Source organism: Laetiporus sulphureus (assembly GCF_001632365.1).
Source record: "Laetiporus sulphureus 93-53 unplaced genomic scaffold LAESUscaffold_13, whole genome shotgun sequence".
Classification (NCBI taxonomy): Eukaryota; Fungi; Basidiomycota; class Agaricomycetes; order Polyporales; family Laetiporaceae; genus Laetiporus; species Laetiporus sulphureus.
This window is the reverse complement of record NW_024468522.1, coordinates 181,531-197,469: the sequence shown is the minus strand read 5'-3', so window position 1 is coordinate 197,469 and position 15,939 is coordinate 181,531. Positions and strand designations below refer to the sequence as shown.

The 15,939-nt window shown below is 47.8% G+C and overlaps 7 protein-coding genes across 7 annotated transcripts in view; 5 read left to right on the top strand and 2 right to left on the bottom strand.

Annotated features, from left to right (window-relative positions):
* Positions 1 to 228: 228 nt before the first annotated feature.
* Positions 229 to 1,010, top strand: LAESUDRAFT_758015 (uncharacterized protein; the record flags this gene model as incomplete). Its single annotated transcript, XM_040912397.1, has 2 exons — positions 229 to 479; positions 578 to 1,010. The coding sequence occupies 2 exons, from the start codon at positions 229 to 231 to the stop codon at positions 1,008 to 1,010; spliced, it is 684 nt and encodes a 227-aa protein (XP_040765613.1).
* A 748-nt stretch (positions 1,011 to 1,758) lies between these two features.
* On the bottom strand, positions 1,759 to 2,992 carry LAESUDRAFT_758014 (uncharacterized protein; the record flags this gene model as incomplete). Its single annotated transcript, XM_040912396.1, has 4 exons — positions 1,759 to 1,805; positions 1,859 to 2,068; positions 2,148 to 2,451; positions 2,531 to 2,992. 4 exons carry the CDS (start codon positions 2,990 to 2,992, stop codon positions 1,759 to 1,761), a joined length of 1,023 nt encoding a protein of 340 aa, XP_040765612.1.
* A 119-nt stretch (positions 2,993 to 3,111) lies between these two features.
* LAESUDRAFT_713204 (uncharacterized protein) lies at positions 3,112 to 4,448 on the top strand (the record flags this gene model as incomplete). The annotated part of the gene is made up of 7 exons (XM_040906953.1): positions 3,112 to 3,138; positions 3,300 to 3,459; positions 3,522 to 3,593; positions 3,676 to 3,723; positions 3,780 to 3,860; positions 3,984 to 4,276; positions 4,341 to 4,448. The coding sequence occupies 7 exons, from the start codon at positions 3,112 to 3,114 to the stop codon at positions 4,446 to 4,448; spliced, it is 789 nt and encodes a 262-aa protein (XP_040765611.1).
* Positions 4,449 to 9,721: 5,273 nt separating this feature from the next.
* Positions 9,722 to 11,387, bottom strand: LAESUDRAFT_758011 (uncharacterized protein; the record flags this gene model as incomplete). Its single annotated transcript, XM_040912395.1, has 3 exons — positions 9,722 to 10,663; positions 10,722 to 10,946; positions 11,028 to 11,387. The coding sequence occupies 3 exons, from the start codon at positions 11,385 to 11,387 to the stop codon at positions 9,722 to 9,724; spliced, it is 1,527 nt and encodes a 508-aa protein (XP_040765610.1).
* Positions 11,388 to 13,481: 2,094 nt separating this feature from the next.
* LAESUDRAFT_713203 (uncharacterized protein) lies at positions 13,482 to 14,396 on the top strand (the record flags this gene model as incomplete). The annotated part of the gene is made up of 3 exons (XM_040906952.1): positions 13,482 to 13,538; positions 14,072 to 14,137; positions 14,193 to 14,396. The coding sequence occupies 3 exons, from the start codon at positions 13,482 to 13,484 to the stop codon at positions 14,394 to 14,396; spliced, it is 327 nt and encodes a 108-aa protein (XP_040765609.1).
* A 432-nt stretch (positions 14,397 to 14,828) lies between these two features.
* LAESUDRAFT_713202 (uncharacterized protein) lies at positions 14,829 to 15,299 on the top strand (the record flags this gene model as incomplete). The annotated part of the gene is made up of 1 exon (XM_040906951.1): positions 14,829 to 15,299. One exon carries the CDS (start codon positions 14,829 to 14,831, stop codon positions 15,297 to 15,299), a length of 471 nt encoding a protein of 156 aa, XP_040765608.1.
* A 273-nt stretch (positions 15,300 to 15,572) lies between these two features.
* LAESUDRAFT_713201 (uncharacterized protein) overlaps positions 15,573 to 15,939 on the top strand; it is a gene marked incomplete at both ends in the record, with an annotated part of 3,743 nt that continues 3,376 nt past the window's right edge. Inside the window, one exon of the mRNA XM_040906950.1 lies at positions 15,573 to 15,863. Coding sequence (XP_040765607.1) covers positions 15,573 to 15,863 — 291 coding nt within the window. The remainder of the gene's footprint in view (positions 15,864 to 15,939) is intronic.

The following is a 15,939-nucleotide window of genomic DNA, read 5'->3' as shown; positions in this document are numbered from 1 at the left end:
CAATAATGCTTAAATGCTGTCATCTGCAGCATTGGGGTCTCATTCTTGCATCTTTATGAATGCTATCAAAATTGTGCTGCAATGTTGATGTTTAAAACATTTTAAAACATTCAAAATGATATCAAAATTTATGTGCTAAGAACATTGCATAATTATTTGGACTGTTATTACAATGTGTTTAAAATGTTTCGGGCAGAATCATGGGCCCATGCCCCCGGTGCCAGTACCATGTCTCGATACACGACTGCATGGTGGATCACTGACCCAAATCGCGTCGGGCATCAGCCCACCGTAACCATCCGCTCCAGCACACATGCAGCCGCCGTGAAGTTGTACTGTGCCAGCATCTCCAGCACGACGTTCACATTCACAAGGCCCAGCACCTGCCACCATTTCCTGAAACATCCGCAGACCCTCCTCCAGCTGTCCCAATATGAACGCCGCACGCGCGAGCGCGTTGAGCTCGAAGTGATGCACATGTATCAGCGGCCGCCGACTCGCATAATATGTTTTAAACACGCGCATCGCGAACTCTTTGAAATCGGCTTCCCTATCCTCGATGACTGTCGTGATCGAGGCTGTACAATGTCGATACCGACACGCCATTCGCCGAATGGGAGCACGGCTATGGCGGACGTCTCTGTGACTCCGACTGGCCCAATTCTCAGTGGGCGTCCACCTCTCAAGTCGCCTCATTGAGTTCGCCGGAGTATCTAATGAGGGCCCACAACAGGCGGAGCAGCGAACAGCACAGCTATCACGAGGATGCATTCGAGGGGCGCCACCGCAACTTGGCCCTTCCCTCCCAGCTTTCCTCCTCCTCACTGATCCAGTCGCCCTCCATGCCGCCTCGCAACAATCATCAGGACGGGATAGACTTCGATCTATTGGATCTGGCAATGGAGTCATTGGTCCGACTGCAGGAGATTCTTGATGAGGCTTCAGAGGGAGAGGCAAAGGATGTCTATGCAGACCTCGTCGAAGCGGAGGGCAGCGGTATGGCCAACTAATGCACGGAGGTGGATACAATGCGTGGAATAAGTAAGAACGGCTTTCGTGTCATAGAATCGCAATGAGCAGGAGACCAGGGGAAGGGGCACACGCAGAGGAGGAGATGATGTAGTAGGTAGCGAGCCTGTTTGAGAGAAAGTGTTCAGCTTCAAGTCCTGCTCAGAAATGTACAGCGTACCATTTTATTTATTTTAGGTTTTCGAACAATAAGACCATATCGCGCGATGGCCTGGTTCCATAAGCAAAGGGCACAAGGCGGCCAAAGCGCAGCGTTGACACAAGCGCCCGAACTGCGACGTGTCATTCTGGTTCACCCGAGCTGCGTCCCCTTTTCAACTTTCCAGCTCAACCCACTCATCTGGCACACGTGGGTTCTTACTCGAGGAGGCTCCCAAACACGCCTGGAAATGGTCGGCAGCCCCTGACGGGCAAGTGTCTGATGTGGCTTGACCAATGGGCTTGCTTGGCGTGGCACCATGAACCTTGCTAAGCGCAGTAGAATCAACACTTGGTGCTCCAACACGAGTGACAACCACGGAGGATGCTGGATCTACAGATTGAGGCATTTTTCCAGTCGAAACTGACTTTCGCTGATTCAAGTCTAGGTCCCTGCGCAGGCCAAGAAAGCTTCCGTGGTGGAAATGCCTCGTCCGCGCCCTCGAGCAGCACTGACACAGCCACATCTACCACCTCACTGTCATGCAGCTTGTCCTCCTCCTCAGCATTGTCCAGTAGTGTGGATCCCTCTCATTTCGCGAATCTTGTGAATAGACTCACAACATAGAGCATCGCACCTGCGTTGCCCTCGATGAAGGTCCTATCATTTCTGCTTTCCACAAAAGCGTACCACTCCTAAAGCATGCGTGTGTGCGTTGCGAACTGCGCGAGGTGACTAGCCCGATGAAGTGCTCATGATCCAGCACAGGTAGCGGAATCTGTGCTTCCAAAACATGTGTTGCGAGCTGCCGTGCTAGGTGAGCCTTCTTGATCTTCTTTGTAAGGTGCGTCATGAGCCAGACGAGGAGAGGAGACATTCTTGAGGAGGCAGATAGGCCTCCTGTGGTGTAAACGAGACAGAATAGATGACCTCAGCAAGGTGAGCTTTAATTGAGAAGCAGTGTACCAGAATAGCTTACCAGCTGTTGACCACCATCCTAAGTGAAGAACAGAGTGCACCGACATAGTCATGATAATGAGAGAGAAGTCCGTCAACATGAGATTCGCATGGTACACCACGCTGGAAGGCACACTATGAGTCTGCACGAGCGCATTCACAATCTCCATCGAGCGCAAGCGCGTCCCCGCCGCTGTGAGATCACATGCAATGAACATCAGCAGCTCGGCTGCCTTGTGGGGGCGATGCCGAACTTCATCCGATTCTGACTGTGCTCTTGCATCTGCTAAGACTCCAATGAGTAGAGTCGCAAGAGTGTCATTGATCTGAGTGTCGAGCCTAGGATGAGCAGGGAGGTTCAAGATCGCTATCGCTATGGGTACCCGGTTATGTTCGTTAATGGACATGAGCTGGCTGGAAGAACGGAGAGCGCCGAGCCAAGGCAGCGACCTGTTCCTTGTCCAGAAAGTTTTGCTGCATGAGAAGGAGGATATTTTTGAGCATGATAGAGCAATATGTTTGTCCGACGTGGTGCCAATTTGACAGGATGTCCTGGACCAGCAGGCGGGCGATCTTGTCCTTTTTCTTCTCCGCAACTGCCACCAGTATGGGCGTGGCGTACTCCAGATTAGTGTCCTTAAACAGAGAAAGGCCCTGCTCACGCAATGTAGCATAGAATGCGAGAGGGTCATCTTGAGGTGACGGGTCAGCTCTCCACCGCATTTTCAGGATCTTGAGCTGCTTGCCAGTGGGTCGCCTGGGAAGTGGGAGCGGATCCAGCTTCGATTTGGCAGACCAGCCAGTCAGGTTCAACGGGCTCGCCCCTGTTGACGACTTCGATCGATGTCGGAAATTTCCTACGTACATTGCAATTCCGCGAGTTTGCAATTCCGGTTGCAATTGCATTACAAGATAAACTATTTTGTTAAAATGATATTCCAATTAGAGCTATTTACTTACCATATCGGACCTTGAATTGTAACGCGATGCGATCACGTTGCAATTCCTTCAAGGTGCGCCGTCTTGTGTCATTGCCGCGTCTTGCCACCGGACGTCTTACAAGTGCTTCACAATTCTTGCTCGCTTTTGTATCTTGAGCTCTCTTACCTTTTCTGGAGCTTACATCTTGTACAACTCTGCAATGTCCTCACGGCAGGTCACAACCTGATTGCAGGCTGAAGGCCACCATGCCTCTGTACAAACACGTCAATGCGAGAGGTGTCACAAGACTTTCAATGCAAAGGGGATCACAAGCCATGAGCGAAAATGTTTAAGAGAGGCCAGAGATCGTGATCGTGATGCGGAGCTGTTGCGAGAGCTGGTCCCGGAACGAAGTAAGTGCTTGGAATACATATTCTAAAACACGGCTTATTCTGGTATTATCATTAAACTCCAGTTGTGGAGACAGATGGCTTGCAAGGTGCAGCACGAGAATTCACAAGTCGCCTTGCGGGAATTGCGAGTTTAGGTATGCAAATGTCCTTGACTGCATAGAAGGTGGCAATGTGGCCGTAAATTTAACTGACTTATGTCTACAGCTGCTTAGACAGTTGTCTTGGAAGCACCAAGTCTTCAAGGTGCAGCTAGCCACTATGACGGTAAGTGATGCTAGCCTTATATTCTTCAAATTATTGTCTTATGCCACCGCCATAAGGACCTCCACTGTGTGGCGAGATGCCCTTGCATGAGCCAGCTGAATGCCCTGCCGGTGCATCAACCAATGACTTGAATGCAGGTCCTGACATATCTGATGAAGGTGAGTAGTTGTGGACTACAGGAGTTGGCAGCTCGATTGTGTGCTGATATGATCTGCCAAATAAAGATATATTCGAGCCATGTATTGACGATATCAAGACAGTGTTTCATCCTCGTGCAAGAACTCCGATGCGGATTCAGTCATTTGAGGAATATGGACGAGACGAAGCCAGTCAGGCTCCTCCACCGCAATCTGAGAAACCTTGGCGACCATTTCGAATGCGCACAGACTTTGAGTTTGCTGAGATTGCTCTAAATGCTGCACTCAACAAAAACCAAGTCAATGCATTGATCAATATCATTAATGCAGTTGCCAGTGGCAAGGCTGAATTTACCATAGCCAGTGATGTGAAGCTTCACAAGTATTGGGAACAAGCATCAGTGCTGTTGACACCTGTACGTATTCTTAAAATCTTGGCTAACCTGTCTTCTAACCATAAACATTGCTTATCAAATATAGTTTGAGCAGTACACTGTAGATGTTCCATACAAGAAAGAAGTCCGCAGTTTTGAGCTTTATGGCCGTGACTTGTGGGAATGGTGTCTTGATTTGCTCTGTGATCCATGATTGAGATCACATTGGAATTGGGATGCTGTGAAGCTGTACAAATTCAATGGCAGTAATTTGTGCACTTTGTTCATGAACCATGGACTGGGGACCTTTTTTGGAGAATTCAGGTAATATAATTCATGACATAAATCATGTTCATTATTTGACCTTTTCATAGAGCAACCTTCCAGAAGATGGCACTCCTTTTGGACTTATCATCTATGCAGATAAGACAAAGCTATCCAGCTTTGGTACAGAGAAGGGATATCCTGTGATAGCTCATCCAGCCCAGCTGCCAGTTGAGATTTGCAATGGTGAAGACATTGGTGGTGGTACTGTTGTGTGTCACGGCAACACCGGACAAGAGATCAAAAAGACTAAAAAGGGACAGTCACGTGGAACGTGCCGCCCTGATCCCCCTGGTCCCAAAGAATCCCCCTGAACCCTATGTGGTGCAAGAGCCTATGACTTACTAGTCGAGGTGGCTGATGCAGGAAAGGGTGAGAGATATATGATGGAGCTGGTGAGCTCAGTAGGGTGCTACAGTAGTAGACGAGGAGAAACAATCTGAAGTTTCGTCCTCTACATGGCTGGTCTTATATACATGTACAGTGGGCTATCTTACCTAAGCTACCTATCTACGGGTATAAGCTAATGGCTGTACATGAAACAATAGGATGTCCGGAAGTAGAACAATAAGTGGGAAGGTCGATGGTTGCCGCAGTAATGCGTGTGCACATCGTGCCTATCTTGGGTTCCCTTTTGTTCTCCGGTGTGAACATTGTGCCTATCTAGGCTTCTGGCTAAACTAATAGGAAGCGGAAGGCCGATGCATAACAATAGTCCTTGTTCCCTTTGTTCCCAAATGGGTGCCTCTATTGTATCCTGGAATAGACAGGTCCGACCGTATCATCCGCAGGTCTGGACCATAACATGTGATGTGAACTATCACCTGATCTCTACGTATCGTGTCTGTGGCTGAGTGGTGTGAGATATTGGTGAAGCACCTGATCTGTGGCGTGAGAAAAGTCACGTGCAGACTTTGTGATGAAAATCTGTGACACTACCCCCCTTTCAAGGCTCATCGTCCCGAGGAGCCAAAACCTTTGTTTCCCCTTCTAGTTGCTCGCAACGGCTGATAGCTTCTGGAGGGAAGCCCTTCGGCATAATACTCGAAGATTATTTGGGCTATTCTATCTCCCGGCTTGACCAAAAATACGAAATCTGTTGTGTTGATCAGCACGACCTTGAGTTCTCCCATGTAATCTGGATCGACGACTCCTGCACCCACGTCAATTCCTCATGCAGCCAGTCCGCTGCGTGGAGCTATTCGTGTATAGGTATGTTTGGGAGGGTCAATTGCAACTCCTGTTCCTACCACAGCTCGTGAATGTGGGGGGATTTCATGCGTTTCTGCTGCATAAATATCCCATCCCGCTGCTTCATTTGAGGATTTGTTTGGTGATTTGGTGAGATTGTCATCTTATGATATAGGAAGAACTCGTCTGGATGATCGGACATGTTGATTCGGTGTGTGGAGATCGGTGCAACTTCATATGAGGATAATTTGAAGCGTTTTCCACCAAAAGTGATGACCCTGATTGGTGCTTTGGCTGCATCTGGGTGTTGCTGGTGGAATTCTTGAAGAAGCTTGTCGGCGTTGGTAAGATTTGTTCGGGGTTCCCATGTATCGTCGGAATGGTCATAGCCTTTCCATTTGATGAGGTATTGGACCCTTCCCCTTACTACCTTCGAGTCTAGTATTCTTCAACTTCGAATTCTGGTTCTCCTTCGATTTCTATAGCTGGGGGCTTTGGGGGTTCGCGGTTTGTGACCGTGTGTTGATGGTACATGATCAACTTGCTAGCATGGAAGACCGGGTGGACCTTCATTTGCTTAGGCAGTTCCAGTTTAAATGTGACTGGGCCTAGCTTCTGAAGTACTTTGTAAGGTCCGAAGTTTTGTGTGCCTAGCTTCGCGGACTTGACTTTTACTCTGAGATCCTTTCCCTTGAGTAGTACCAGGTCTCCAACTTTGAATGGGACTTCTCCCTTTTTCTGGTCGAAGTACCATTTCATCCATGAAGCTGAAACTTCCAATGCTGCCTTTGCCTGTTCTTGTGCCTCGGATCGGTGGGCGAATAGATGTTCCAATGAGGGATGACGTATTGATTCGTGTACGTCTGGTGCCATTTTTGGATGTCGGCCATATTCGACAAAGAATGGGGAAAGTGCGGTGGATTCATGGGTCTGGTTGTTGTATGAAAATTCTGCTGTTGGCAGGTAATAGACCCAATCGTTCTGTCTGTGGTTACAGTACATTCGTAGGTACTGTTCCAATACCTGGTTAACCCTTTCTGTTTGACCGTCTGTCTGGGGATGGTATGCTGTAGACATTGTAGACTTTATACCGAGCTTCTGGCAGAACTCCTAGAATAATTTGCTCGCAAATTGAGTACCTCTGTCTGAGATAATCTGGCGTGGCAATCCGTGGAGTTTGAAGACTTCGTTATAGAATATGTTAGCGACTTGCGACGATGTGACTGTATCATCCGTTGCATAAAAGTGCGCTCGCTTCGTGAGTCTGTCTACGACGACAAGTATTGCCGTCTTCTTTTCTCCCCTAAAGTCCATGGCTGGAGGAAGTTGAGTGATGAGATCAACTGTGACGATTTTCCACGGTCCTCCTGGTACCTCATTGGGTTGTAGTAGTCCGTATGGTTTTTTCCTTGAGTACTTGTTGCGTTGACAACTGTCGCAACCTTGTACGTATTGTTTAACCATTACAAACATTCCTGGCCACCAATAATTCTGAGTAATAAGCTCCAACGTCTTGAACCTGCCGGGGTGTTCGGCTGGTAAGGTGTCGTGATGGAGTTTTATTAGGTCAAGGCATAGCTGTTGATCTTTGGGGACATAAACCTTTCCGCGATGAAGCAGTAGTCCGTGCTCAAAGTTCCATTCTGCGAGGTTTTTCCCAAATTCACGCTGTCCCGTAGTCAAAAGCGCACGATAATCTTTGGTCATCATGTCATCTATGAGTGCCTTCTTGATCCTTTCCAGTAGTTGAGCATCATCAACTTCAGATGCGTGAGCGGGTCGAATCGCATTGATAGCGAAAAATTCAGGTTTTAACAGCATTTGATTTGAATTGTCACTGTCTACCCCCCTCTCATGGTCTGGCCTCCTGGACAGAGGATCAGCACGCAGCATAGTCTTTCCAGGTCAGTGACTGAGTACAAAATTAAAGCGTGTGAGGAATAATGACCAGCGCGCTTGGCACCGGGATAATTTCTGTGCCTGACGGAAGTATGTAAGGTTGAGATGGTCTGACCAAATCTCAATGGGTTCTGGATGTCCTTCTAAATAGTGCCGGTATTCTTCTAGTGCCCGAATAATAGCAAGCATCTCCTTGTCATAAATCTCGTAGTCCCGCTCATGTTCGTTGAGTGACTTAGAGTAGTATGCGACTGGATGCCATAGCTTGTCCTCTCCTAGTTGTTCGAGCACTGCACCAGTTGCATAGTCTGAAGAATCTGTTTCTAGACGGTATGGTGCTGTGTCGTTGGGGAGTTGTAAGATCGGGGCTGAGGTGAACGCCGTTTTGAGTGCACTGAAGGCTTGGTCTTGCTCTTCCTTCCATTGCCAGGGCACGTCCTTACAGGTGAGAAGCGTTAAGGGTCGTGCTAGTTTCGCAAAGTCCTTTATAAATCGCCTGTAGAAATTCGCGAATCCTAAAAAGGCCTGTACTTGTTTGACCTTTGTTGGTGCGGGCCAGCCAAGTACATGTTCGACTTTAGCAGGGTCCATCTGTACTGAGTTCTTGCTGATGATCATGCCAAGATACTCAATTGAGGGCTGTTCAAAGAAGCACTTCTCCGGTTTGGCATATAAGTCATTGTCCCGGAGGCGCTGTAGAACTGCTTTTACTAGTCGTCGGTGTTCATTGAGATCGTCCGTAAAGATAAGGATATCGTCTAAATAGACTACCACTTTTCCAGTACGAATCAAGTCTTCGAGGACTGTGTTCATCATTGTCTGGAAGGTGCTAGGAGCGTTGCAGAAACTGAAGTACATTACTGTGGATTCGAAGAGGCCACGATGTGTGATGAAGGCAGCTTTCTCTTCGTCTCCTTCCCTAATCCTTATGTTGTTGAACCCCCATCTCAGATCAAGCTTCGCAAATATGCTAGCATGTGAGAGTCTGTCGATGAGGTCCGAAATGCGTGGGATTGGGAACTTGTTCTTCTTTGTGACTGCATTGAGGTTCCTGTAGTCTTGTACGAGCCTTAGGGACCCGTCTTTCTTTTTGACGAAGAAGACGGGTGCTGTGGTTGGACTCCTTGATCTCTTGATGTAACCTTTGGCCAACTCTTGGTCTATCCACGTATCGAGCGAATTTCTTTCCTGTAAGTTCATAGGATATAACTTTGCCGGGCGTGGTAACGATGCCTCTGGAACAAGTTCGATTGGATGATCGTAGGGCTTTCTTGTGGGCATTCGTTCTGACTGCTTCTTGGAGAACACATCGCCATACTCGTGGAAGTGTTTGGGGACATAGGCTGACCAGTAGTCTTTGTCCTGTTCTCCTTTTTGCGGTGCTCTATCCTGATTCCTCTTGGTGTCAAGACCCATAATGAGTGATGCTACGGCCTGTGCATCAGGGTCTTCTGATAATGACACCCATCTGATAAAGCTGTCCATGTCGTTCCAGTTGTCACCTAACTCCTGGGAACTGATGAACTCCATCAGGTCTTCGATGTGGGGGATGTTTGTGTCTTCCAGGTCCTCCTCCTGGATTGCTACCTGTGAGGGTGCGCATCTGTGTGAGCACCGGGTGAAATCAACCGTGAGTTTTCCCCAATCCACTTCAGGATTATGCTCTTTGAGGAAACTCATGCCTAGTATAACGTCTTTATGTCCTATATCGGTGACCAAGAGGCTTTGCCTGCTTGTGTGATTTCTGATGGTTATACTTAGAAGAACCCTTTTCTTAATGGTTCCACCCTTGTTGTGAGATGCATCTGCATTATAAACCCTGATCTCCTTCTCAAGTGAGATCGTAGTGAGATTCAACTGATCAACCAGCCGTGGGTTGATGTAGCAAGAATATGCTCCTGAATCGAGGAGCGCCTCAGTCTGGACTTCCCTTACTCCCTGTTTGAGATGAACAGGTAAATCGATCGCGTGTTTTGACGAACCAGTAGATGCGATGTATAAAAAAACTTGATACTGGTACATGCGAGAGCGAGTAGGTACTATTACACTGTCTATGGGAACTCTGGCCAGACCTCAGAGAACCCGCCAAAGAAAATCCTCATCATCTTCTACCTCCGTGATCCTAGCTGCTTTGACAGCTGGTTCCGGTTCTGCCTCCTTGTCCTTTCCCTTCATGTCATAGCTGGCGATGAAAGCACAGACTGCTTTGTATCTCGCCTTGCTGTCGTCGGAGATGTCTGAGTCCATGTTTGAAGAAATTGCCCTTGTTGCTTGGCCCCACTTTGGCATTTCGAATTTGCCTTTGTACTTGGGGTCTGGGCATCGCTGTTTAAAAACGAAGGGGTGTTGCCCACATCGTACACACAGCTTCTTCTCCAGCCATCCTTCTTGCTCCTTGGTGAGGGTGGATACTCGATCCACAACCATTGCGTTGGGGTCTTTCAGGGTCCATGGTGCCGATGATGATGACGTTGTTGCCGTTCCGCGCTGTCCTGCCTTATCAGCCCTGAACTTAGATTCCAGTTGAAGGCATAGGTCGAGGTACTCCGGCCATGTGATGGGGTCGGAAATTCCTAGACTGTCTCTTGTAACCATTGCCTGGCGTACCTCCTTGCTTCGATGTTCAGCAATGTAACCGATGAGTGCAGTGTGCCCTAAGTTGGTCTTAGTGGCCCATTGATGGAACTGTTCTGTGAAAGATACCATGGTGGGATACATCTTGTTGCAGATATCCTTTAAATGCTGCTGCGCATCCTTGTCCGGGTCGAGGGTCCTGTAGTTTACTTTGAGAATGTTGACGAAGTCTTCCCGTGTGCCAAGTGCCTGCCGTGCTGCTGCCCTGGTTGCGTATTCGGACATGTAGGTGAATGCGCCACCTTCCAAGTGCAGCAGGGCCGTGGTAATCTTGTGTTCGTCATTGTTGATCTCATTCCACCGCATCCATATACCGAGTTGTTGGAGCCAGTCCTCCAGACTTCCTTTGCCCGAGTTGTTGGAGCCAGTCCTCCAGACTTCCTTTGCCCGAGTAGTGTGGAGGCTCAGCAATTTTGATGCATGGTTTGTGTGATTGGACCGTTCTGGATGTTTGACCTTGCATTGCAGTGACGCCGCTTGCTTTGAGCGAAGCTAGCTCGTGCCGCAGCTTGACATTAGCTGCCTTGATTTCCATCATTTCTTTGCCTGTATCGAGCATTGCCGCCTGGGTTTCCGTGAGCTCATCATTCAAAACCACCATATGTGCATCTTGCGCGAGGATCCTATCTTTGAGCTTTCCGATCTCCGTCTGGAGAACTGCCTCCTTAAGTCAGTATTCGCTTTTGTTGTTTTGGATCAATGATTCAAAGGCTTTCTTGTGCTCGTACATCTTGTTTCCGAGCACATTGTAGACCTTGGCGACTTCAGTGCTGACCGTAAGCTTCATTGCGATGATCACCCATTCTCGGATGTGATCCGGAACTTCGCCGGGAGCGGACTGTCTGAGCGCATCTTCTAGATGCTCAAATTGGTGTCCGTCAAACTCCCAGATGGGGGGAACATATGCTGGTAGGAGTGATGGTGTCGGGGATGCAGGTCCTCTGACTTGCGATGCAGAATCCTGCGGTGCTAGCGCAGGTTCCGGTGAATTGTGCTGCGAGGCACGTGGGGTGCTTCCATCGTGTGCTGTCTCGACGTTTGTATGCAGAATGTCATCCATTCTTTGCCTGAACGTGGATGCGTACGCACGATTGGCTCCTTCCATTGTGATATAGACATAGTTAAACTGATTGAAAATGAAGCCTAGGTACTGCTTGTCCTTGACTTTCCCAATCTCCCTGACGATCTCGTCTAACCTCTGCTGCTTCCCTATTGTTGATCCTGCCTATTTCTAGGCAGCACGTGTTGATGACCTGTTTGTCGATGAAGGTGTATTCGCGAGTTCCCGTGTAGAGGTCTGCGCAGACTTTGTCTAACTCCGATGCGAGGAGTTGTACCTTCTTTTGTTTGTCCTGATCAATTCTCTCCCAGAATGCTCCTAATATCGGTTGTAGTCTGAAGCGGGTAGCTGAGACCTGCTTCTTGAGTGTTTCGATGTGGAGGGTGGGCCTGACTTTGGACGGAAGAGGGCAAATGGGTCGTGCGTGTGTGTTGACTTTGATAAAGTTGGGAAGGGGTCGCACTGGCTGTGAAGCAACAATGATGGGGGGAACGGCATTGGAGGTGATGATCTCTGGGGGTGGTCTTGGCCTTCGACCGCCTGTAGTGAGGTGTCCTTTTCTGGGCTTGTAGCGTTCGAGCGGGGGGGTGTGACTGCGAGGTCAGCGGATGATGCCTTGGACTCTGATATGCGTAGTGTCAACTACCCTGGCTGCTGCACGCTGCCTGTCTGTAGAGGATGCGCCTAAGGATGCTAGAGTGAGAAGTCTTCCTCACTCCTTGTTGGTCTCGAGGTGTTTGTAGCCGGCGTAAGGATCTTCTGCCTTGGTGGCCTTGCGCTTTGCTGCCTTGGGCTGCTCAGTGTCTTGCTGAGGCTCACGCCTGGTAGAAGTTGGGTTGGAATGTATGTCAAAAAAGCCGCGCGCTACGGCTGAAACTGCTTGTGCTGAAAATACGCAGCCACTTGTGTTAAACACTAAGCAGGGGCGCAGAAAATGTCAGATTGTTTCTAATGTCACGGCAACACCGGACAAGAGATCAAAAAGACTAAAAAGGGACAGTCACGTGGAACGTGCCGCCCTGATCCCCCTGATCCCAAAGAATCCCCCTGAACCCTATGTGGCACAAGAGCCTATGACTTACTAGTCGAGGTGGCTGACGCAGGAAAGGGTGAGAGATATATGATGGAGCTGGTGAGCTCAGTAGGGTGCTACAGTAGTAGATGAGGAGAAACAATCTGAAGTTTCGTCCTCTACATGGCTGGTTTTATATACACGTACAGTGGGCTATCCTACCTAAGCTACCTATCTACAGGTATAAGCTAATGGCCGTACATGAAACAATAGGATGTCCGGAAGTAGAACAATAAGTGGGAAGATCGATGGTTGCTGCAGTAATGCGTGTGCACATCGTGCCTATCTTGGGTTCCCTTTTGTTCTCCGGTGTGAACATCATGCCTATCTAGGCTTCTGGCTAAACTAATAGGAAGCGGAAGGCCGATGCATAACAATAGTCCTTGTTTCCTTTGTTCCCAAATGGGTGCCTCTATTGTATCCTGGAATAGACAGGTCCGACCGTATCATCCGCAGGTCTGGACCATAACATGTGATGTGGACTATCACCTGATCTCTACGTGTCGCGTCTGTGGCTGAGTGACGTGAGATATTGGTGAAGCACCTGATCTGTGGCATGAGAAAAGTCACGTGCGGACTTTGTGGTGAAAATCTGTGACATTGTGGGATGGCTGCCAATTGTAGGTCTTATTTGTGGTCTCCACATTATGTCACTTATTGAGGGTTAACAGGTGCCTGAAGATTCAGCAGAAGATGGAAAAACAGGTTTTGTCAATTTCAAGAGAGTAGTCTGGCATCAGGCATTTCTTAAGTTTATTGAAACATTTGCCAAGTTCTCAAAAACTGGTTTCCCTCATCCCTTGGACACTCTCATGAAGATGTACTCATTCATATTTATACTCTCTGCTGACTATGAGGAACAGTGTGTATTTGTGATTCATTTTAGACTCCAATTCAGACTCTGATATATCTTTACCAGATGCATGATGGCTTTAATTCGTGGGATGAATAGCCGCTGTTGCTGTCTAATCTATTTAGTGCCTACTGAAAAGCTGATGGACCTGCATCTTGATTTTCCTCTTCGCACTGCTGCAGATTCAAGAGCTATTGTTAAAGCAGCACAAACCATGAAGCGAGAGGAGGCAAATGAGCTTCTCAAGACATATGGTCTACGTCCAGTTGAAGTAAGTAATTTGGTTAAAGATCATTTGAATAGATGCTCATAAATTGATAAAGAATGTCTTCTGGAACGTTGCTAACACTGATGTGCATCAAGCACTATCATTTGATTGCCTGCATGCATACATATCATCTTGGCCTATTTGGTGACCATCTCTTTGCTGAGGTCTTGCAAATGCTAGGAGGACTTGGATGAAATGCAGCAAGCCAGGCAGATCAACAGTATGAATATTTCATTGATATATATTATTGATCTAATTATATATCTGCTTCAGGATAGACAAGATTCCACGATGGCGCAATTTAAATCACTTTAGCCAAATGATGAAGTTTGGGTTTAGCGATGGCACCAAGTATGAAGATATGTCTAAGGTGATCAGCATGTCTCTTGGATTGTATAATATAATTGATGGCCCTGCAATAGGTTGTAATGTTTGCAACACACAATGTGCTGGCCTCTCGCTCTGACTCATCTGGATATCACCTCCTACGCTGTATTTGAAGCTATCTCTAGCTTGATCTATACCTATCATTGAAGGTGCATACAACAGAGACAATTGCAGCAGGCAGCCAGGAGCTATTGCACTTTTCAGATTGCCTCAAGGTTAATCACAATGGTCAAATAGCATATTATTATGCTAACAACGCTGCCTTGATAGAATTACTACACCAAATTTCCAACAAAAAACTGGAACTTTCCCAAAATCCATACACACAAGCATGCTTTTGCAGATATTCTTGCCAAGGGTGTAACCCGGAACTACAGCACAAAGCCAAATGAAAAGAAACATGGACCTATCAAGACATCTTACCTCCTGCGCTCAAATAAGAAAGATGTCGCAAACCACATAAGGCTGAAATGATTGGGTAAATTGTTATGCTAATATGCTTGAGTAAGATCTTGTCTGCAGAACATCGACTCGATGTTGCAGCACTCATACGTGATCGAATCAATGAGCTGGATGGCTACCGTGATCCGGAATCCTCGCAGATCAACACCGACACTGATGTTGACTCTGCTGATGATCCGCTCGCAAACGTTGCCATGCCACCAGTTGTTGACGGATCTGGACACTTTGTCCTGGGTTCACCACAGTCTCCTACTCTGATTTCTGCGATCATACAGCAAAAAAATCACAATATATGCTTCGTCAACCTACATAAGCAGCTTATCCATTTCTTCGCTCATTGTGACATCTGAACAGCCAATGGCAGTCCTGTCAAGGTGACACCAGGCCATGCGGTATGGTTCAGATATTCAAATTCCCTATAATGTGCTATGCTAACTCGTGGACATGTCTGTACAGCTCACTGAGCACCGGTTCCTCAAGATTCACTATGAATTGAAAGAGACATGGAAGCAGACTACAGATTATCTACTTTGCAGCCCAGATTTCCATGGTCACCCACGACGTGACTGTGTAGTACTCGCAACCGACGATCCAGCAAAACCAGTTTTTGGTCGACTTTTGCTGCTATTCACATACACTGTGGACAATGTCAAGTATCCATTAGCCTTGGTTGAGCCCTTCGACGGTCAAGGACAGCATGGTCAATGGTGGCTCAAGCGGGATATTGATGTTGGATTCTATCACTTGTACTCAAACCCGCACATACCTTCAGAAATTTTCTCGATCTATTCCATCATTCGAGGGGCTCTGATAGTTCCAGATTTCACCAAGGAAGGCGAGTATTTGATTGTGGATGTTGTTGATGCGGATATGTTTTTACGTATCAAGGAGCTTTTTTCTAGAGTAGAAATGTAGTACAAACAGTTCCCAATTGGCATACATGTGCGTTCTCCTCGCTATTCGCTCTATAACATCAGCGTGATCTATTCAACATGACAATGCAGCAGTCGTCAGGTCCAATAACACTTTTCAAATGCGGAATGAATATTGATGCATAACATGCCACCAGGAGTACTCGCAAATGATTCACCCAATCCACCAGCACTGTCACAAATGCAGATGCAGACATCCACATGACCGCTTCACTGACATGTGCCCCCCTCTTCATATCCTAGTATACTCTCCTCAATGCCCGAACGCTTCAATCCTGCCTCCACCACAGTGATGCCTGTCATTGAAGGGTGCATGCTCACAAACTTGCTCAAGAATGCGACCGGCGACGAGGAGAACTCGGAGAAGACGCAGTGCATGAGGAGCAGAAAGTCGGATGCGCTATGGCTACGCAATCGCCACAGGATGCATGTGCATGAACTTGCTCGCGAGAAGGCGGTCGGTGGCAAGGAGAACTCAGAGAAGACGCGGTGCATGGGGAGTGGGAAGTCAGACACGCTATGGCTATGCAATCGCTGCAGGATGCATGTGCACGAACTCACTCGAGAAGGAGACCAGATACGAGGAGAACTTGAAGAAGATGCGGCACATGGGGAGGGGCAAG